Source organism: Echeneis naucrates, chromosome 21, assembly GCF_900963305.1.
Source record: "Echeneis naucrates chromosome 21, fEcheNa1.1, whole genome shotgun sequence".
Lineage (NCBI taxonomy): Eukaryota > Metazoa > Chordata > Actinopteri > Carangiformes > Echeneidae > Echeneis > Echeneis naucrates.
This window is the reverse complement of record NC_042531.1, coordinates 22776929-22800343: the sequence shown is the minus strand read 5'-3', so window position 1 is coordinate 22800343 and position 23415 is coordinate 22776929. Positions and strand designations below refer to the sequence as shown.

Below are 23415 nucleotides of genomic sequence, written 5' to 3'. Positions count from 1 at the left end.
TACTTCATTCTCATGTTTCAGATCCAGTGAGCTGGACTGGGAATACAGCAGTGAGGCTTCAGTAAATCAGATCAGACTGGTTGAGGCTGGTCCATTACAGTGTCCTGTCCACAGGCCATTGATGGAGAGGAGTGAAGCTCCAGGTTACGAGATCTGAGAGCAACTCTCAGACAGCATTACAATCCAGAACTAGTGGGACAAGCTAAAGTCTTCTTCAGGAATTGCCAGTGTTTTTACAGCAACACAGACCAATTCAATCCACAGAACTTAGATACACAGCTTTTATATTTGAAATACGCTGGTTTTTTGTTTTTTTTTATAGCTTGTACAAATAATTTTTTAGCATTTGCTTTTTTCGTAAATTAAAGAGATGACTTGAATCACAAATTGTCTGCTCTTTATCAGATCTGTTTACTTGATACATATGTCAGAATTGGATTAATAGTTTTTTATTGAATTTTGGTACAAAAAATATTTTATTGAAGCGCTTTAAGATCAGCATCGATAGCTCCACAAATTCAGGTTTGTACCCTCACATTCCTGCCAGGCCCTCTAGTTGTTGGTTCCAGTGTCAGAGACAATCCTCTTATACAGATGTCATGTATGACAAAAAAAGACATCAAAACAAAGCTTCCTTCTTTTAAGGTAGGTCATCGTGTAGTGTGTCAACGACACAGTTTCAGCTAAATATAATGAACAAACACTTATTTCAGTGTGTTTAATGTGAAAGAAAAATCAGAGTGTTTGAGTTGCATATAAATGCAGTTTTACAGATTAATCTTATCTCCAGTTTATGAGACATGAGGATAAAGTAAGAATGTCACGTGAAGTGTGCCATCGTGGAGAGGCATCCCCTGTCTCCAGGATGAAGTCAGCTTGATGATGCAGCTCCACTTCCTGACTTCTTCTTTGTGTTGTTTGATTCTTGTATTAGGGTTCGCTTCAGCTGCTGCTCCTCCAACCTCTGCTTCTTCTTCTGCAGATACAGTGCTACGTTGTCAAAGCTGGTTGTGTAGAGATGCTCAGAGTTGCTGCTGGTCCTTGTGGAGGCTGAGGGGTTAGAAAGGAGCAGGAGGAAGAGGGTTGTTACAAGAACCACAGCTGCACATACTACATCATGACCTCTCAGTAAATACCCTAGTCCTGATCCAACATTAACCCCTCAGTAAGGACCCCAGTCCTGATGCAACATACACCAATCAGTACAGAGACACCAGTGTTTCCTCTAGGATTTTTTTCAGCAGTGGGGACAGGCTCTCCAGGGGTCCATGGCGGCGTAAACAACCTATACATCTCAGAAATATATAATGTCAGATAAAGGCTGAATGTAAAAAGTAAAATAAATAAATAATATTTCATCTCTTTAACGGTTAGATGGGGCTGTAGAATCAGTGGCAAAATTTGCACCCATGCTCAGAACACTGAATTTTCCTGGCTTTTTATAGAAGAGCTCTAAGGCTCTGTTATGCAGACATTCTCCTAGAGGTGGCCCATTGATGTTTAGCAGCATACATGCTGCAAGGTGATCCCCAATTCATCTGAAAATGCAATCCACTGTATCCATCTATGTTGCAATCAGTGTTGCCTCAATCAGGAGTGACTCCCATCCATCTCTAAGAGCCAGCATCTCTTTTTTTTAAGGCATTGGTATTGGCTACCTCTGTGTCAGAGATTTTTTCAGACTGCATAACCACATTCCACTGCACTGCAGTACTTTGAGCCAGACAGTGAGTAGGACAATAGCATTGAATGTAATGAAGTAGTTTTTCAGACCACTAGCCTCTGATCTGGCCTCGCTGGTAAGACTTCATGTAGTGAGTATACTGTCAAGAGCCTCAATGACAGAAGGAAGGCGTTGTGCCACAGGTTTAACAGCCATGATTTGTGCACTCCAATGGGTATCTGAGAGGCAATGCTTGTTTTCTCTTTATAGATAGCCCAGCGTTCTGGGCTGGCACTGAAAAGTGCGTAAAGGCGATTGATGGAGCCAAAAATTTTGCTACTTCAAGGCTTGTCTGTGCAGCATGCAAGATTCAGGATGTGGGAGGTACAGGGTGAAAATGTAGCTAGATGATTTTTCTTTAATATCTGGGCTTGGACTCCCTTGACACTTCCTGACATGTTTTCCCCATTGTCATAACCTTGCCCTCTGCAGTCTCCAATGTATATCCCCTTGTCATCAAGCACATTTTCAATAATTTCTGCTATCTCACTTCCTGTTTTGTTATCAAAATCCTTAAATTCTAAGAACCGTTCTGTGATTTCCCAGTCATCTGTTTCTTTGTTATATCTCACATATCTGATAAGCACCACATTCTGCTCAGTGTGGGAGATGTCTGGTGTAGCATCAACATCAGCTGAAAAGTAGATAGCCTCTTCCCTTTATTTCAAAATTGTTTTCAAAACTCTTCTGCCGCATAAATCAATAAATTCTGAATGTCAGAGCTCAGGTGTGTCATCCTGGTTCCTTTTTTTGGTCCCTGACTTTTTGCAAGTCAGGGAAGTCAATTCCATTTTGGATATTATCTAGGTCTCTGGTTTTACCCCTTAAAGGTAAATTCCAAATGCAGTGTCACATCCAATACTCTTTGCAATAGAGCTCTGTTTCTATCTGCTTTTGCAACTGAGAGTCAATGCCACTAACAGCCATTACTGACTGAAAAGTTCCCTGTCCATGAGAAGACTACAGTGAACAGAGTGTGCTATTTGAAATGGACGAACTTGCAACTTACATCCGACGCCACTTTACATCAGACATTTTATATCACTTTTGAATGCAATACAGTGCATTAGAGACTTTACTGTAAATTAACCAGTCTCTACTCACCTTTTCCCTCCCATTGGCTGCCTTACTGTACAATAAGTATTCTGGGAATGGTTTTCCCTCAGAATCATGTGGCAGTACATCCTCATCATCATCTCTGGCGGCCAGTGCACTCACAAGAGCTTCTCTGTCTTTATCAGTCAAATGTACTGGCCACAAACCTGGGCCAACATCTTTTACATGACACTGTCTATCTTCTTCCCCCTGTATTTCTTTCCCTTCTTCCTCTACTTCCACACTTGTTCCTCCTATCTGAGTGGGGCCTGGCTCTGTAGGGTGTACAAAATGCATGTGATATATACACATAAACTGTGATATATATATATATATATATATATATATATATATATATCATGGCTGTAGTAGCTATTTTAGCATATATATATATATATATATATAAATAAATATATATATATATATATATATATATATATATATATATATATATAATGGCTATATATATAAATAAATAAATATATATATATATGCTAAAATAGCTACTACAGCCATGATTGGTTGCGGTAAGCGTGTTACGTCATTTCTGTTCACTAGTGTTTGTGCTCTGTGTCACCTCATGTGTTGTCCGCGCTATTCTTTCCTTTTCATCCAATTAATCCGGCAGGAAACCATTATCACATTTACACTGGTATAGAACTCAATTTCTCTCCCCTTTCCTAAGCTCGACGATACTGTTGCTCCACTAATCAAACTACACAATTAACAATGGCCTGTAGCTCTCTCTTCACTCTTTCTCCTTCATTCTCCCTCTCCTGTCCTGTGTGCCTCATGTCTAGCTATTCGTCTGCCTCCTTTTATGATAGCGCCTCTTGTCATAGATACAGGATAATGGTAGAAATGGAGGCGAAAATTAGCGAGTTAGAGTCTCGGCTCCACACCTTAGCTAGCCGCCCCCCTGTGGCCAGTGCGGGCCGACCTAGACCAGCTCCTACGGCAGCCGTTAGTGCCCCACCCCCGCGGCTCCTGAGCAGCCAGGATCTAGTCAGGGCACCTGGGTGACTGTCTGAGACAAGAGGCCTAGTCGTAGGCAGCAGCCCCTGGTTCACCACTGACCAGTTCACATTTCCAACAGGTTCTCCCCACTCAGCGACACACACGCTGAAAAGCTGACTCTATTGATTGGCGATTCTATTCTGAGGAACGTCAAGTTAGCGACACGGGCAGCCATAGTTAAGTGTATCCCGGGGGCCAGAGCAGGCGACATCCACTCTTATTCAAAACTGCTGGCTAAGGATAAACGTAAATATGGTAAAATTGTTATTCACGTCAGCAGTAACGACACCCGACTTCGCCAGTCGAAGTCACAAAAATTAATAAGGAATCGGTGTGCAAGTTCATGTGTCATCACTGGCCCGATTGGGTCCAGGTCTGGATGACCAAAATTTTTTACTCCTTAACTCTGACAAAACTGAAGTTATTGTACTCGGCCCTAGGCCCTAAGAGAAAAGCTATCAAATCACTAATCAGTCTGGATAGCATTACTTTGGCTTCCAGCTCCACTGTAATGAAACCTTGAAGTAACTTTTGACCAGGACATGTCCGTTGTCTCTCGCATAAAACAAGTCAGTAGGGCAGCTTTCTTCAACATTTTCTTCAAAAATTAGGAAAATCAGAAACATCCTCTCTCCAGATGATGCAGAAAAACTAGTCCATGCATTCGTAACTTCTAGGCTGGACTACTGTAACTCATTACTATCTGGATGTCCAAACAAATCTCTGAAAGGCCTTTAGTTGATTCAGAATGCTGCTGCACGAATATTAACAGGAACTAGGAAAAGAGATCACATCTCTCCTGTGTTAGCTGCCGGTAAAATACAGAGTAGACTTTAAAATCCTTCTGTTAACGTATAAAGCTCTTAATGGCCAAGCTCCATCATATCTCAGAGAGCTCATAGTTCCTTATTGTCCTTGTAGGCCACTCCACTCTCCAGATGGAGGTTTACTTTTGGTTCCTAGAGTCTCAAAGAGTAAATCAGGAGGCAGATTGTTCAGTTATCAGGCTCCTCTTCTATGGAACCAACTTCCAGTATTGTTCTGTATGACAGAGCTTATAGTTAAAAACTCAAAGTCCATCTAGTCTTTAGCTATGCTGCATCACATGTTCCTGCAAAGCCTACTGCTTCCATATCCTCATGAATTCCATACTGCAGCATCATCTCCATGAACTTCATGCAGTATCATGTTCCTGCCTACACCTGTTTTGAATACCCCCTCGTGCCTCCCTCTCTCTCTCTCGCCAAGTGCTTGCTCATTGGGGGATCTGTTGGGTTGCCTTAAATCATTTTATAAAGAGTTTGGTATAGACCTGTTCTATATGTAAAGTTCCTTGGTGTAACTTTGTTATGACTTGGCGCTATACAAGTAAATCTGATTTGAAAATATGCCATATACCAATAACTAGCACTAACACTAGAGAACATTGACCCAAATTATCTACAGTACAGTGGTGTCACCACTTAATTACATATTTACCTTATTTTTCATGGAAGCACGGAGGCAAGACAGAACGCAGCCAGCTTCCGGTTTTTTGTGCGACACTTCCAGTCCAGCACTCTTCACCACTGTGTAGCTATTAGCTAACTTGTGTCTACCGCAGCTACAGAGAGGTATTTGTGGGGGTTTTTTTTTTGTTTTTGGTTAAGTAATGGCTTCAAGGAAGACAGGGGTCTCTTGTGCAGTTAGGGGCTATAATATGTTGTGAGGTCCGTAGAAAAGGGGGTGTGTGGAGATTCCAGTCCCCCACATTCTTCAAACTTCAAAGAGACTATTGCCTCTAACCGTGATTTCTCAGATCTCTGTTAAGTGCTATCCTGGACCCTTATCCGAACCGGGCATCTAGAAACTCCGCTTTCCCATCATAAATTGCAGTCAACGCCACAAATCAGCATGAACCTGCCTCACCCGCAGAGAGGTACTCCTTCTCTGACCCTCCACTCAGGCTGACCTGATAACCTTATCAGACAGTGAACGCAAATTGCTGCCCTGGAATGTATCCATACTCATAAGGACACACGGATTGACAATATAGAAAATAGGATACTCTGAGCAAGTAAGAGACTGCAAAGACACCGGACTGACTTCCCTGCAAAGAGAGGATTTCGTAGCTGTTCGAACCATTTTTCTACGGGCCGATTAGGCAGAGATAGGATTTGTACCGAATAACAAACTACTCCAACCATGCAGCCACAGCACCACCTGATGGCGAGTCATCAGAAACGATGGCGTGTTGCCACTACATCATTCTTGGGTCCACTCATAAATGTCTGAGAAAAGAGAAAGATACTTGATACACTGTCCATAGTCATGTAATTTTGATTCTTCCTAACCAATCAAAACATACATGGAAATGTTCTTTTCTTTGTTCAATTGCATTGTGTGTTCTGTGATGATGTGAGCACGAGATAACCATTTGATTATGCTTTGCAGAAGATGATGTATCCTGCGCCCATTGAATCGACCATGGTGTATGGAGAAACTGTACTCAAAGTCACATATTTCTCTGCGTAAGATGTAATTTCAAACTTGGGTGAATGAAAGGCATAATCGAAATCCAAGACCTTCCCCTAATGCCGAGAAGCCAGAGAGAGAAATTCAATTGAACCAAATTCGCGCCAACAACCAGCCATTGGTTGGCCTCCAAATAAAAGTAGTCAAAATTTAATTTTTTGGGGAGTCTTGGGGAGTTCTGGGGAAGTTCTGAAGAGGAGAGCTTCCCCAGCAGAAAAAGAAACTCAGAATTCAGAATTTAGTTGCGAAATGGCTTTAGTTGGTTTGGTTGGTTTGGTTTTTCTCATACTTTTCCTACTTTTTGTAACTTGGAAGATCGCCGCCGGCAATTGTGGCAGTTGATTGCGCTGTGTAAACCCGCGCTGTTGCCTCGCAGGAGCTACGGAGGAGACGCCGGGGCTGCAGGTCCGGAGCGAAACGGAGGGAAAAAAGGAGAAGACACAAACCAGTGGTCCCAGCGATCATAACGGGGAACGTGAGGTCTTTGGGGAACAAGACGGACGAACTGGCAGCGCTTGTGAAGACCCAGAGGGAATACCGCGACTGTAGCATATTTTGCTTCAGTGAAACATGGCTGCACTCACACATCCCGGACAGCAGCGTTGAGGTCCCAGGTTACAGTTTGGTACGGGGAGACAGAGACTTTTCCAAATGTCATGAAGGAACGTCTCTATAACCCAGACATCGAACTGCTGGCTGTAGGAATGCGCCCGTATTATTTACCAAGGAAGTTCACGTACACCATTGTTATCGCTGTTTACATCCCCCGTCAGCTGATGCAGCGGTAGCCTGTGAAGTCATCAGCTCCACCGCTGCCAAACTACTGACTGAACACCCAGATGCATTCATGTTATATATTTTATTCCCTATGTGTAATGCTGCTGTTACACTGCAATTTCCCAGTCTGGGATAAATAAAGTATCTATCTATCTATCTAAGCTACAAGGGCTAGGTTCCAAGTTGAAGCTAAAGCTGCTGGAGACCGGAACAAGTTTGGCTGCACGGCACTCAGCCTCCTGTGTCTCGAGTTGCCGTGGTAACCAGGGCCTCTTGTACTGCCCGTGGCTCCACTCTGTTTTCATCAGGGCAGAGAAGGATAATTCGGATATTAACTTAATAACCAAGCCAGTCGCACGAAAGACAACACTGCCACTGAAGAGGGACGAGCCAGACTGACAGCCATTTCAGCCGAGGACCAATCTAGCTTGGGAGGCCATGACGAAGGACCTCGACACGACCGCTCTCATTGGACATCTGCCCTTTGCGTGGCCAGTTGAGTCGTCTATCAAGGAAGGTGGCGTTTATCTGCTTTCCCCAGCAGGTTGTTCTGAGTGGTGCCAGGCATGGCTATTAGATAACAGTGAATCAAATTTTAGTTTTAGAGCTGTCCTTCCTCAGACAGACTCCCCCTTGTATTTTGATAAATGATCTGCCATTCATTCACCCAAATCCTCAAGAATAACCACCCCCTTAATTATCATTGTTATATCATGTCATTCCATTTACATATCCAAACTCACCTGTTTCACCTAGTTTATGCTTTGACTCACACCTGTATATAATGAGCATTTATTTACCCCTTTTTAATTAATAAAAAACCCCATAAATTAAGCCATTGTTACACTCCTTCCTTCAGTAATTGTTCTTCAGTCAACCCACAGTAAAGAACATTCCTTCTAGATTGAGATTTGATAAGAGGCAACACTATAATCCAATCCAATCCAATCCAAGGCACAACAAATAACTGGTATAAACGCAAAGTTTACCTAGAGGGGGAGTGTTTTGAACATCGGTTGCGTACGAAAGCTGGATGTGGAAGGAAGGCACCATATGATCTGCATCCTCCGCTGAAAGACGATAAATCCCTTTCCCTGTGGTTCATTCATGAGGATGCTGAGTAAAAATGGCAATCTACATTTAGGGGGGTGGGGGGTTATATGGTGCGGTCGATATAACAATTTTGTGATTGCTTTCTCACGCTAGCATCTCCCGTTCAATGATAACCTTCGTTGTCAATTGCAAAATATGCTCGCATATTGTTAGCGATTACATTATGCGTACTGCTACAGGTCGTTTTATATTTTTACATAACAACATTATTACACATTGTTGTAAGTGTTTCTCTCATAATGCGGGACTCACCCGCATTATGAGAGCTGTGGGAATCGCTAATATAATGACGGATTCCAATTGTGCAGTGAATTTCAGGGCATGTTCATTAATGTATCACTATCAATATCAGTCATGTCATTGAACACAGTGTTGTTCACCTTCCTCACTGGGACAGGGAGGGGTGTAGGTATGTTGAGACTGGGGTGGTGCTAACTCATCATTTGTTAAGTCTGCTAATAGGGGCAAGGGCAATGATGATGAAATGAAATAGGCTAACTCGCCTGTAGCTAGCTAGCTTATTTCACTAAGCCAGCAGGTTAATACCACTCACAGGCAGGCTACCTACCTTTCTTGGTGAAAAAGTCCGTACCAGGTTGAAATCCCTTTCTTTGTCTCTCCTTTCTATTTCATATCTTTCCTTTTCTGAAAACAGATTTTACCCTTCTGGGCAACATTGTGGTAACTCGCTACTAGTAATGCTAAACTAGATTCTTATTACTGAATCGAGTTTAAACGAGTCTCTCACCAAAGTGAATCGAGTTTTTGAGTCATTTGAGTCACCGAGTCAGGTGGGTGCATATTGCGAACTGAGTGGAGCTAGGTTGACGTCAGCTTTGTAATGAGTGTTTTTCCTACTTTCACAGCTCATAGCAGGGAAGGAAATAGTGACGGTTCACCAGGGAAAATGGGGAGTACAGTTAAAAAACATGAATTGTTGCTTTCGCCACACTGACAATGATTAGCTTGATATGTTTCTACGAGTGCTGTTAGAATAGCAGTTACACAGTAATGATATACTGATTGGTGTCTTCAGTTTGCTGTGCAACTAACTAGCGGCAGTCAGTGGGGACCAAGAAGAAAGAATCATGCTTCATGAGTCAGTAAAATGATTCTCGAGTATTGAACAATTTCTTCATGACTTGCACAACACTACTCACAACAGTAACTTTGGGCACTGCAATTAAACACACCTTTACTGATAAGTGTGCTAAGGCAGTTGCAGGATCAAACCATTTAATGCAGATATGGGGGGTGGTTGGTAAATATGGATGTTTACTTTGTGATCAACTGGGATTTTTAACTTTTCCAAAAAACAAGTAAAAAAGAGATCAATAATTTTACCATTACATTTATAATAAATAAATATTTATAAATAAATGTATGTACTCGATGGCTGTTTAATAATTTCATATTAGTTTTTACCTATTTTTTGGGGGCCCTGTCAGTCAAGGGCCCTTGGAATTGTCCTAACTTCCCCCCCCTATACGGTGCCGCTGGTTATGGTGTAAAAACTACAAAGTGGTGCTTGTGTGACAAGACAGGGCTGCATGCAACCTGCATCACGTTTCTCATTTTCACTGTTCCTTCAACGGATCAGGTTTTTTCCGGTTGGCTCGCTGCCTTTACCTTGGTGTAATACAAGTTAAGCTGTAAATAAAAATATATTGACGCTTACAATAAATATGGCAACTTCTGACCACTCCTAAATGAATTTTGAGGTAACACTGGAGACTGTAAAATATGCACACCGATCAGGTATAACATTACCGCCAATATTGTGTTTACCCCGCCTTTTCAGGATTTCCCGGCAGAACATTGTCCAAAGCATCACACAACTTCCACTGGCTTGCCTTCTGCCCATCGGGCATCCTGGTCCAAGTTGTTCTCCAAATAATGGACTCACATGAACCTAGCCAACCATGATGTAAAGAAATTAATTGATTCATCAGATACAGTTGTGGTCAAAAGTTTACATACACTTGTAAAGAACATAATGTCATGGCTCTCTTCAGTTTCCAGTTATTTCTACAACTCAGATTTTTCTCTGATAGAATGATTGGAACAGATACTTCTTTGTCACAAAAAACAATCATGAAGTCTTTTATGACTTTATTATGGGTTAACAGAAAAAGTGACAAAATCTGCTGGGTCAAAAATATACATACAGCAACATGAATTAGCAATTTTGGTGACTTAGAAAGTTTTGTCAATGAAATGAGCTTCATAGCATGGCCTCTTAACTTCTTGTGAGTGATTATGAGTGACTACAGCTCGTGACTTCTCCAAGGCCATTTAAATAGGGCTCATTGGATACAAACGCCCACAAACACTACAATGGTCAGGAAAGTCACTTGGAGCCATTTCAAAGCAGCTGAAGGTCCCAAGAGCAACAGTGCAAACAATTATTTGCAAGTATAAAGTGCATGGCACTGTTTTGTCACTGCCACGATCAGGAAGAAAAAGGCAAGCTATCACCTACTGCTGAGAAAAAATTGGTCAGGAGAGTGAAGAGTCAACCGAGAACCACCAAAAAGCAGATCTGCCAAGAATTAGAAGCTGCTGGAACACAGGTGTCAGTGTCCACAGTCAAGCGTGTTTTGCATCTCCATGGACTGAGAGGCTGCCATGCAAGAAGGAAGCCCTTGCTCCAAAAGCAGCATCTTAAGGCTCAACTGAAGTTTGCTGCTGATCACATAGACAAAGATAAGGCCTTCTGGGGGAAAGTTCTTCTTGTCAGACGAAACAAAAATCGAGCTGTTTGGCCACAATGCCCAGCAATATGTTTGGAGGAGAAAAGGTGAGGCCTTTAACCCCAAGAACACCATGCTTACCGTCAAGCACAGTGGTGGTAGTATTATGCTGTGGGGCTGTTTTGCTGCCAGTGGAACTGGTGCTTTACTGAGAGTAAATGGGATAATGAACTTCATGCAACAACATGTTCCTGCCTACACCCCCCCCCTCCAATGCCTGCCTGCCTGCCTGCCTGCCTGTCTCTCTCTCTCTCTCTCTCTCTCTCTCTCTCAACACAACCGGTCGAGGCAGATGGCCGCCCCCCCTGAGCCTGGTTCTGCTCGAGGTTTCTGCCTCTTAAAGGAAGTTTTTCCTTGCCACTGTTGCCAAGTGCTTGCTCATCGGGGGATCTGTTGGGTCTCTTTAAATAAATTTATAAAGAGTTTGGTCTAGACCTGCTCTATATGTAAAGTGCCTTGATGTAACTTTGTTATGATTTGGCGCTATACAAATAAATCTGATTTGATTTGATTTGAATCTGATTTGAAGGAGGAGGATTACCTTCAAATTCTTCAAGATAACCTAAAATCATCAGCCCGAAGGTTGGGTCTTGGGCGCAGTTGGGTGTTCCAACAGGACAATGACCCCAAACACATATCAAAAGTGGTAATCGAATGTCTAAATCAGGCTAGAGTTAGGATTTTAGAATGGCCTTCCCAAAGTCCTGATTTAAACCCCCATTGACAACATGTGGACAATGCTGAAGAAACAAGTCCATGTCAGAAAGCCATCAAATTTAACTGAACTGCACCAATTCTGACAAGAGGAGTGGTAAAAGATTCAACCAGAAGCTTGCCAGAAATTTGTGGATGGCTACCAAAAGCGCCTAATTGAAGTGAAAATGGCCAAGGGACATGTGACCAAATATTAGCACTGCTGTATGTATATTTTTGACTGAGCAGATTTGATCACTTTTTCGTTTAACCCATAATAAAGTCATAAAAGAACCAAACTTCATGAATGTTTTTTGTGACAAAGAAGTATCTGTTCCAATCACTCTATCAGAGAAAAATCTGAGTTGTAGAAATAACGGGAAACTCAAGAGAGCCATGACATTATGTTCTTTACAAGTGTATGTAAACTTTTGACCACAACTGCAGGGCCACCTTTTTCCATTGCTCAATGGTCTGTTTTGATGTTCACATCCCCGTTGTTGGCACTTTTGGCAGTGCACAGGGGACAGCATGGGCACTTGACTTACATCTGTGGCTATTCAGCCCCTACACAAAAAACTGAAAAGCACTGTGCATTCGACATCTTTCCATCAGAATAAGGATTAACTTCTTCAGCAATTTGAGCGACAGTAGCTCATCTGTTTGATGGGACCAGGCTCCGTTCCCCAAAAACATGGCCGCCCATGACCCTTCCTTGGGCATACTTTGATAGACATTGGAGATGTTGTAACTCAGTTATCTAGCCATCACAATTTAGCCCTTGTCAAACTCACTCAAATCCTTACACTTGTCTATTTTGCTGCTTCTAACACACCGACTTTGAAGACAAAATGTTCACATTTTGCACAATATATCCCACACAATACAGGTGCCATAATGTTGAGATAGTCAGAGTTATTCACTTCACCTGCCAGTGGTCATAATTTTATGCCTCTACAGTGTAAAAGCCCTCAGTAAAGGCCCGCAGTCCTGATGCAACATAAAATCCCTCGGTAAAGGCCCGCAGTCCTGATGCAACATAAAATCCCTCAGTAAACACCTATGTCCTGATTCTTGACTAGTTGTGTGTCTAAATGAGGCGAAAGAGGTTGTTGAGGTTTAAAGATCATCAGTCATTGTCTTCTGAATGACTCCAGAAAAAAAACCAAAAACAAAACTGAGCTGTTTGTGGAGATAACAGGTAATCCTGCAGGATCCTGGTCCCTGAATGACTCTGTGGGTCTGATTGCATTTGGAAACTGCTCTTTTCCTCCTGCGGTTTTATACAGGAAGGGCAGCAGATTAGTAGAGCTGTCCCATTGATCCTTTTGGCCATTAACAACAACATCACCCTCCACAACCTTCCACATGTATATGTATTACTACAGTTGTGGTCAATCTATTATTAAAGTCACTGTCAATCAAATAAAATGTCATGCTAACGTGTTAATGTCAGCAGTAAAATTTTCTCTTTGTTTCCTGTCCTAATTTAGCATGTTAGCATTTGATAATTAGAACCTAAACCAGTTCAATCAAGGTGGATGGCAATGCCTCAAAGTGAAGCTAGCACCAATGAAAGTCTGAGTTGTATGTTTCACCCTGAGAGAAACATGGGCTAGGTCCAGACCTGGAATCTGCTTCTCACAGCCCAGGTTATACTCTAACGAATGCATGCACACAGTGCACAGTGTGAGAATTGAGTGTGATCAAAAGAAATGTGGGGACCATTTTCCTGTTCCACTGCATGTTATATTAAGAACTCCCTGAGGATGAGGATGCTTCGTAAGTAATATTGTCTGTCAGCCAGTGGGAGTAGCTACAGGCATCAAGTGATCAACAAACCACAGATACACATTGCTCTTGGGTCATTTCAGAGGTTCCACTGACATAATGTAACACAGCAAGTTATTTCTGCTTAGACCGTGAGTGGGATGAGGATAAGAAAAAGGACATTGAGACATACTGTGCATGCATGTATGAGAGACAGACGTATGACTTACCTTCAAGTCTCTCCCAGTGTTGTCTGAAAGCCTCAGTCACTGTGTTGAGTTCAGGGATCACTGAGTCGCACTGGTGGGAGAAGAAACAGATCAGAGTCTCAGTCACTGCAAATGCTTCAGTGACAAACTCGCATCATGGACCAAAGTCTCTCTAAAACAATCAGGGTTAACATGCAGTTCAAGGGTTGAAAAGACCACCTCAGGTCGCATTATTCATTAAAAGTCATGAGAAGGATTGTCATTTTTAAATTGATTTAAAAACTTTTCTGATGACCTGTTGTCTGTAAGTGTAAGGCCCCTGAGTGTAGAGTTATAGTCAGTACATTTACATGCAATGGAGAAAACAAAAATATTGTGTGAATCCAAAAATGACTGTACGGGTACTGTAAATACATTTTAATCTGACTTAATCGCACTAAATTAGTTTTCTCCGCATCATGGAAACTCAAAGACAACTATGGTTGTGATTTGACTAACCCTGTCACATTAATACAATGTCACACGGTAATGTGGGTGTGAAGGTCTACTGACCAGTTATTACAGATAATCAAATTAAGAATCATCATATCGTTGAAGATGGCGAGACACCTGTTACATCATGTTGACTTTACACCTGTGTCAATACTGACACAGACTGTTTGGACCTCAGCTGTAGATTATTGTAGTCATGCTGACTGTCCACATAATCACAGTTACAGACCTTGCTCCAGATTTGCGCTGATCATCAGAATCTGTTTTCAACAGATCATATGAGTTCATATGAACACTTTGTGTGAATGTGTCACACCATACCTCCCAGGAGCTGTGTGTATGTCTGTACACTTGGAGTGGTGCATCATCGGAGTCCATTAGCACCCACAATCGCCCCTCTGTGTCAAAAGTCATATCCAGGGGACAGTATGGTAGCAAAAGCCTGCTGTGTGGAACAAGCTTCTCTTCACTCTCTTGCTGCAGAGTTAAGAACTGCACTGAGGACGCTCTGAGGACAGATGATCAACTGGTTACCAATTTTTTATTTGCCTCTGACCCACTTGAGGACTCACTCACACAAACCTCTGTTTCACCTGCAATCACCCCTCTCTCTCTCTCTCTCTCTCTCGCTCACTCACTGTACAAACTGACCTTACCTCTCACACTGCACAGCAATATAATGTCCGTCAGGCGAGCTGTTAATTCGGCTCACAGTTAGCTTCTGGAAAATGAGAAAAAGAGAAACAGAAACAAATGGCTAAGTGAGGACTTCTGACTTCAGTCTCGTGTCAGCTGGTCTCCCAGGTCCAGGAGCCTCACTCAACTATGACCTGCACAGGCCATTATACCAACCAGTGAGCAGAAACAGGACAAATTAATTAGTGCAATATACAGTGGTTGGGGAGGGGGCTGGGGCAGTTCCTGGGCTGGGCTTGGTGCTGCCCCCCCTCCAAGTCTGTCTCTCTGTTTGGCCTTGTCAGTCTGAAGTTTCACCTAACTTAGTCAGTGACCACAATGCTTTGGGAGCATCCTGTCTCAACTTCTGGTTTGGTCCCCAGGAAACAGAATGGGTTCAAGACAGGATGTCAGTCCTGGTTTTTGTTTTTTGTGCAGGGTGAAACATGATGATGTTTTACCCTGTCTTTGTGAAACTCAGAGCTTGGTGGGTCTACAAGCTCTCCAAGGTCCAAGCTCTGTAGCCTCTGGCCAGACTCATAGTCCCACAGCATCAGTGTCCCATCCTGAAACACAGACCCCACGAGACTTTAGACTGACACTGCAGAGCGATCATAATGAAACTTCTGGTTTAGTCTACAACAGAGTTCAGCATTATTTTGTGTGTGATTGTTACTCACCCCTGACCCAGACAGTAGATAGTGAGGTTGTGCTGATGGCACCAGCAATGCACTGACAAACCTGAATGAGCAAGACAAGGACATAAGATGTCGTAACAGAAACAAAACACCAGTAATTGGGTTGTCAGATTCAGGCTGTAATGACTGACTCAAAGCTGGACTAGTTTCCATAAAGCAAATGCAGCTAACCCTGACAGAGACCGGGGGAGCAGACACTGAACTCAAGACTGTACACTTTAACGTATCAACCCTTCAGATTTTAACATTAAGTTAACATTACGTTATTAGTATGTCCTTTTGATCTGTGTCCTCTGGTCAGCTTTTAAAATGTCAAAATCAAATTTGATAGCTGTGACTTCTGATTCTGATGTTTCAGACATCTTAACCCCCACATTGTCATATCGTATTTTTAATAATTTAAGTTACGTATCCTTTTTTGCATGAAATATCCTATGTGTTTGTCACTTTGCTGCTGAGGTACACCACAGAGAAGGTCCAGGTACTCACTGCTTATGTCCCAGGCAGAAGGACTGGATGTTGTAGGGACTCTTCAGGTGGCTCACCCTGATCTTCTCATCACGGTCAGCTGTGATGATGTATCTGTTGTCAGGTGACATGGTCTGAAAGAACAGCAAATTTTCAGTCAACTCATCTATACACAGTCTAAGAGAAAGTGGCTTGTGAACAACCATTCACTGTATAATCTTTGAGAGGGAAGGGGTGAGTTAATATTAAAAAATTATTTCTGATTCTGAAAGTGAAAACCACCGCTTGTCCCCATCCTAAGGGGCCCATGAGGAAGGTCCTTAACCCTCGGACTGATACCTGGGGACTGCACTGCAGCAGCCCACTGCACCTACTTTGTGTAATCGAATCAAAACAGATTTATTCATATAGCACCAAATCATAACAAAGTTACATCAAGTGAATTTACATATAGAACAGGTCTAGACCAAACTCTTTAGAAAATTATTTAAACAGACCCAACAGATCCCCCCATGAGCAAGCACTTGGCGACAGTGGCAAGGAAAAACTTCCTTTAAGAGGCAGAAACCTCAGGCAGAACCAGGCTCAGTGGGGACGGCACATCTGCATCGACTGGTTGGCCCTTGAGGATGTTTAGTGTAGTTAAGGTTAACTATCAATAGGATGGGCCAAATGCAGAGGAACAATTTTACCAACGGGGTGAATAAAGTAATATAGCTTGCATCATTTGGAGATGCTTTTAGATGTTTTTGTCATTAAATGGCTAGAAAAAGTGAATGACAATCTTGCAGAAATATTTCTGTGTTATATCCAACATAATACAAATCTGTGATGCCTCTGTCACATCCCATTCAATATAAGATGCACCATTAATGATGAGGCTGCAAAAGTGATTGCTCATCAGGATTCAGGGTTCAGTGTATCACTGGATTTACTCTCCGGCTCTGTGGCGATGACAGCGACATCTTAAATTGCACTTCACACTGGAACATTCTAAATGGTTTATAAAAGCACTTTAAGAGACTTGGTGCTTGTGCTAAGTCCACGTTTGTCTGATGATAATATATAATGAAAATAATTTGGGTTTTCTTCATTGATATGTTTTCCATGCAACAGAGAGAAAAGAAGCACTTTCTTTTTATTGTTTTAATAGATGTGTCTGTCCTCACAAAAGTGTTTCACACTCTAGCCGTCTGAGCTCACTGCTATTCTGTCTGCTCCAACTCACTCACCAGTTCCAGGAGCTGTGCAGTATATCAGCTAATGTCTGGAATGAACTCCTCCGACATCCACCTTTGATTGGGCTTTTTGTATCAGAGGAACATGATTTTAATCAGGTGTGTGGACCAAAGATGTGGATTGTATTTGTGGTTAATGCAAGGTGCGTTTCCTTACTACAGCCAGCAGCATGGACAGGTGGCCCATCTTCAGCTCACCCTCCCTCTGTGGCTCCTCCACTGAGAATGAGTACACATCTCCTGACTTGTCGGCCACAAGCAGCTCATCCTCTGCCTGGGTGAACACCAAAGATGTACACCTCCTCACCACATACCTGTACACCACACACAGCTCTTAACACACACATAACCATCATGTGCACATCATGAAGCAACTGTGAGGACAGAGTTGTGAGTTGCACCTGATGCTGATGCACTGCCATGATGGGTCACAATGAAACAGAACCAGCCTCTTAGCGTCATCAGTCAATGCCAGAAACTTATCAGATGGAGATACAGCGAAGGCAAGGATACTGTCACTTCCTGGTTCTTCTGATGTACCATCGCTGTTGAGGAGACTATAGCTGTTGTAACATTGAGTAATGATATTAATTTCTGCTGTTCTTGTGACTTCTAAGGTTTCCTGCGCAATATTGAAGCACTACCTGTACTAATGTGCTCTGAAGGAGACCCTACTGCATTGACATACTCTGACCTAGTCTCATTAACCCCCCCATTCTGGTCATGAAATGACAATATGTTTTCATATAATATTTTTAATGGTAATGGTTTAATGATAATATTAAATATCAAATGGATAAAACTTTATTTTGGATATGCCTCACTTTCTCACTGTCTAATTCGTAACAAGACAGCAAGTGTGAACAGACTGCACCTGTTGTTGTTGTCCTGTGTGTTCTTTATCTTCTTGTCAGCAGTGCTGCAGTCAAACACGAATGCTTCCCTGCAATTCAGAAGAGCTGGTCTAATACAGGATGGGTTTTCAGCTTTAATCTGCTTTGAAATGTTCAGTCCAACAGTTTATGAAAGACTCTTAACTAAGACCCTTATGTTGTGAAAAGTCAGTTCCCAGGCCTGGGGCCTTTCTGTTTTGCATGTTCTCCCCATATTTGTGTGGGATTCCACTGGTTAATCCGGTTTCCTCTCACTGTCCCAAGACATGCATGTTTAAGTTAATTGGTGACTCTAAATTGCCCCCAAGTATTAGTGTGAGCAATTGTTTTTATGTTGTATGTTGGCCCTGTGATGGACTGGCGACCAGTCCAGCTTGTACGCCACCCTCACCCACTGTAAACTGGTATTGGCTCCATGACCACCCGTGACCCGGAAACGGATAAGTGACAGAAGATGAAAAATTTATAAAAAATTATTATTATTTTTTTTTATTAAAAATGTAAATTAATTCATGTGTTTCATCACAGTAATTATATTTACCCAGTAGAAGATGGCTTTCTTTCTGTGGAGAATGTAGCCTTATTGGCTTTCTCCTGTTTTAATTTCATTCTTTCGAAGGCTTCAGATGAAGAAATGCCAAATTGGGACAGGGTTCTTTTACTGAAACTCTGTCAGCTTAACTGTACAGGACCATAACCCTCATAAGTTTTTTATTAATGCAAGAAATACATGAATCAGATTAACCAGGTCTGCAAAAATACAGGTTTAACACTGGTCTAATGTGATGTTTCTATACCTTGAAATAACCCTTTGAGAGTCTGGGAATATTCATTCTTTAAAAATCGCATTTACAAACTAAAGTGGTAAGAATAATTCTTAAATATAGAGTCCATCGAAGTCATGCCCTTTCCCACTTTGTGTAAAAACAAGTCCTAGAAACCCTTCATACTAGTTTAGACAAAACAGTAGGAAAAACATAGTTTTCTTTTGTGCTATAGGCATTAGTATTAAAGCGCTACTGAACTTGCATCCCAACAAAATAAACTAACCAAATGACTGAAATTCTGTTGTGCACATATGGGTATGACTTTATACTGGTGATAGTTTGGTCGAAACCGAATCCGTCACAAAGAAGATGAGAGTTCTCAGGTCAGGCGTTATGGGTCAAACCTAAGTTCAATATAAATTTGTTACGAATTAACATAGCTGAAGTAATTCGTCAAATAACTGACTGACTGTCACTACTTCAAAGTTATCCACAATAATTTTATTCTTTATGATTACTCAAATAAAAATCTCAAAGATAATAATCTGCTGACTCAATTTTACAGTCGTGATGACGATGATTCAATTCAATTTTGAGGAGTTTGGCTTCAGTGGTTTTAAACATTTCCTACAAATCCTTCATACTAATTGAGGCAAATCTCAAATATTTTTTGTTTATGCTATGGACCAATTTGCGTGTCCATAATAAAGCATTAAGATGATATCGATATTTCACAATCACCATTCTCTTCTCGGGCGGTAACAGCATCGTGTTGGAGCGCAGCCAGTCAAGCTGAAACGCGCCAACAGTGACTAATCTTCTGTTTGCCAGCTAAAACTGACATAAGCGAAACATCAAAGAGGAAGCTGTGTGGTCAAACCTGCTCTGCGTGGTGTGGACAGCTACCAACTTCGTGTAGCAGGTGAAAATGAACCAGTCTCCACAAAAGCCGACAGCAAGCATCATGGCTTTACACAACCGTACAGCCGTTCTCTGTACGCCCTGTTGTCGCGGGTTGGTGACATCACAAATCTACGGAGCCCCGAGGGGACATAGGCGGAAAAAAATTAAATCAACTTTGACAATATCACAAAACCATTACTGCAGTTCTGTCTCTGCCGCGCTGTTACATCCGTACAACACAATCATTAAGGGGGATTTGGAGCATTTCCTGTTCTCAAGGGAGGTTCCAAAAAAGGACAGTATGTGGATGAAAAGAGACGTGTGTGTGTGTGTGTGTGTGTGTGTGTGTGTGTGTGTGTGTGTGTGTGCGTGCGTGCGTGCGTGCGCGTGTGTGCGTGTGTGCGTGCGTGCGCGTGTGTGCGTGTGTGCGTGCGTGTGTGTATTCATTCAGTAACGTAAAATAACAACACTGTGCAAGGAGAAATTTGTGTGGCGATAGCTTAAATCAGTTACAGTGCACATCGCTCCCTTCTCCTCTAACGTTAATTTGCGCTTGTCCTGTATCCCTGACATTGGCAAATCAAATCAGATTTACTTGTATTGCGCCAAATCGTAACAAAGTTACATCAAGGCACTTTTCATTTAGAGCAGACCGAGACAAAACTCTTTATAAAATTATTACAGAGACCCAACAGATCCCCGACAAGGAAGTACTTGGCGACAGTGGCGAGGAAAAACTTCCTTATGTCGTGTGTTTAATTTTTAATAAATTTTTACTTCATATAGAGCAAAAGTGGTAATTTAGGACGCCATGACCAGTCGTACATACTATATAAGCTATCACTAAACTGTATCTGTAAAGAGTTCAAAAACACTGGGGTTAAAGAAAGTTTGAAAAGATGCTTTTAAAATGACATAAATATCAATTGCATAAATATATTTAAAGAATTTAATATGGGTTTTAAAAAAAGGAGCACATAATTTTTTTCATTGTTGTAGCGTGATACGGTCAGCAGATGGCGCATAGCGCTGGTACATAACCACCCAAAAAGGCAGACGCTGCAGAATAAATCTTGCAGCCGGACTCAACACTAACTTAAGTGCTAATCAACACTTTATATTTTGTTTTTTCTCTGCTTTTACACACCTTTACATTATTACAATTATTTCAGTAGAATATAATACACTTAAATACAACTCCATATCTTATCATTGTTATTATAATATATATATCGTCATTATAGCTATCATTAATATCAACTTATATTGTATTGTAATATTTATCATCGTACCATTATGCTCAATATGATGCCTTATAAGTTATATTAGTTGTGTCATGAATCAACTGTATTCAGTGTGGCACACTTATTAATATATCTAATACTATATCAATATACATTAATCAATATATTACCACATTTATATAATACCAGAATAGTGTGTAATGTCTGTTCTCGTATATATACCCATATATACATATATTTATCTACAAAACATCATACATATTGCTATATTAATATACAATAATCAATAGTATTCGATAATCAGTATAATACCATATTTGTACAATAACTCAGACGGGACTGTTTACAATACCTATGCTACCCCATTTCCCTATATTTGGCCCAGATCAATAGCTTATATTTGTTTTTAAATTGGTTGATAGTTGGACATTATTTCATCGCAGTGCTCAGACTGTTCCATAGCTTCACACTGTGGCATGTTGACAAAGGTGAAGATTATTACAGTTTGTAGTGATGAGACAAAGATGATTTTTTTCATCACTGGCATTTTTCAAACCTTATGCCATTAAAAGGATGAGGAATACACTGGCAAATCAGACATAGTTTTTTAAACCCTAGAAGAAAATTCTGCGTTCTGATAGCTTATCTTGGTGCCAACGGGGTGGTGGTCCCACTTTTGAAAAAAGGGACCAGAGGGTGTGTGCAAACTATAGAGGCATCACACTACTCAGCCTCCCTGATTACATTTACTCCAAGGTGCTGATAGGGAGGGTCAGGCCCATCGTCGAATCTCTGATTGAAGAGGAACAATGCAGGTTCTGTCCTGGTCATGGAACAACGGACCAGCTCTTCACCCTTGCGGGGATCATGGAGGGAGCCTGAGAGTATGCCCATTCAGTCTAGATTTGCTTTGTGGACCTGCAGATGGCATACGACATGGTCCCTCTTGAGTTTTTGTGAGGGGTGCTGCAGGAGTATGGGGTGAGGGGTCACTTTTATGGGCCATCCAATCTCTGTACGCCTAAAGTGAGAGCTGTGTGTGGGTATTCAGCAGTACGTCGGACTTGTTCCAAGTAAGGGTTGGCCTCTGCCAGGGCTGCGCCATGTCACCGATCCTGTTCGTAATTTTCATGGACAGGATTTCTATGTGCAGTCGGGGAGGAGAGGGGTTGCAGGTCAGGGGGCTCAGGAATGGATCGCTGCTTTTGCAGAGGATGTGGTGCTGTTGGCACCATTGGTCTGTGACCTTCTGTCCTCTCACTGGACAGGTTTGCAGCTGAGTGTGAAGCGAAATGAGGATCCAAATCAGAGGCCATGGTTCTCAGCAGGAAACCAATGGACCGTCTACCCCAGGTTGGGAATGAGTCTTTGCCAAAGTGAAGGAGTTTAAGTACCTTGGGGTCTTATTCACAAATGGGCGAGCTTTGGAGTGTGAGATTGGCCGGAGAATCTGAGGAGTGGGAGCTGTACTGCAGTCGTTGTATCACACCGCTGTAATGAAAAGAGAGCTGAGCTGGAAAGTGAAGCTCTCAATCTTCAGGTTTTATCTTGAACTTCACCCACAGTGATTGTGCAGCTCTATGTGTGTATTTGTGGTGTAGTTCTCTTCCCTGGCACCCAGATGTCTTCTACTTAATTTAAAAACAATAATAAAATAAAATAAAATAGAATAATAATAAAATAAAATAGAATAATAATAAAATAAAAAAAAAAAATAAAATAATTTTATAAAATAAAATAATAAAATAATTTTATAAAATAAAATAATAAAATAATTTTATGAGTATTTAAGAGTTTGGTCTAGACCTGCTCTATATGTAAAGTGTCTTGATGTAACTTTGTTATGATTTGGCGCTATACAAATAAATCTGATTTGATTTGATTTGACTTATTGTTTTGACTTGTTAGGCTCCAGAGCAGGTCCTGATGACCTGACTCATGAACAGAGACAAGGCCTCTGAAACTTGTCTTTCCACTACATTCTTTTTTTCTTTTAATGCTGCCACCCCAGCAGACTGCAACATAGAACAGTATAATTGCCACCACAGACTAGTAAAATACCTGCAACATATGCATTTGTACATAAGGGACTTGCCCAAGTTGTTGTCCAGGTGTACAGGTACTCCCAGATATTTTTGGGTTGGCACCACTTGGTTGTCCACTCCACAGATGTTTTTGGCTAAAGAGGGAGCTTGGACTTTTGGAAATCCACAATTCATTGGAAGGTAATTTTTATGACTCCTGTCTGCCCCTGATACATGCCACAAAATGCCACCAACCTCGCACAATGTTTCAGTGGGAGAGATTAATGCAAACAGATGGAGTAGAAAAGCAGCAGCATTGGAAGTAGAAAGACATTTATTTGGTCCACAC

General features: G+C 41.6%; 2 protein-coding genes across 4 annotated transcripts in view; one reads left to right on the top strand and one right to left on the bottom strand.

The window, feature by feature from the left end:
• The window catches only part of pde9aa (phosphodiesterase 9aa), a 44076-nt gene extending 42781 nt beyond the window's left edge, over window positions 1-1295 (top strand). For both annotated transcript variants that reach the window (XM_029530414.1, XM_029530415.1), the window contains one exon: window positions 22-1295. The gene's annotated coding sequence lies outside the window, so the exon portion shown is untranslated. The remainder of the gene's footprint in view (window positions 1-21) is intronic.
• Window positions 165-19924, bottom strand: wdr4 (WD repeat domain 4). Of its 2 annotated transcripts, none has more exons than XM_029530430.1 (11): window positions 19776-19924; window positions 18110-18178; window positions 17637-17798; window positions 17393-17549; window positions 16019-16131; window positions 15512-15572; window positions 15293-15397; window positions 14813-14877; window positions 14478-14664; window positions 13686-13755; window positions 165-1050 (listed from the first exon to the last, which is right to left on the bottom strand). In XM_029530430.1, exons 1-11 carry the CDS (start codon window positions 19859-19861, stop codon window positions 872-874), a joined length of 1254 nt encoding a protein of 417 aa, XP_029386290.1. In that variant the 5' UTR covers window positions 19862-19924; the 3' UTR covers window positions 165-871. The 2 variants fall into 2 exon arrangements, with proteins under 2 accessions (XP_029386290.1, XP_029386291.1); XM_029530431.1 differs by having other exon boundaries at window positions 166-1050; window positions 17637-17780; window positions 19776-19923.
• Window positions 19925-23415: the final 3491 nt, after the last annotated feature.

Coding starts and splice junctions, on each gene's coding strand:
- wdr4 (XM_029530430.1), bottom strand. CDS start 19,861: ATGATGCTTGCTGTCGGCTTTTGTGGAGACTGGTTCATTTTCACCTGC. Junction 18,179..19,775: donor GTCCACACCACGCAGAGCAG/GTTTGACCACAC, acceptor TCTGAATTGCAG/GGAAGCATTCGTGTTTGACT. Junction 14,878..15,292: donor CTGAGTTTCACAAAGACAGG/GTAAAACATCAT, acceptor CTCATTTTCCAG/AAGCTAACTGTGAGCCGAAT.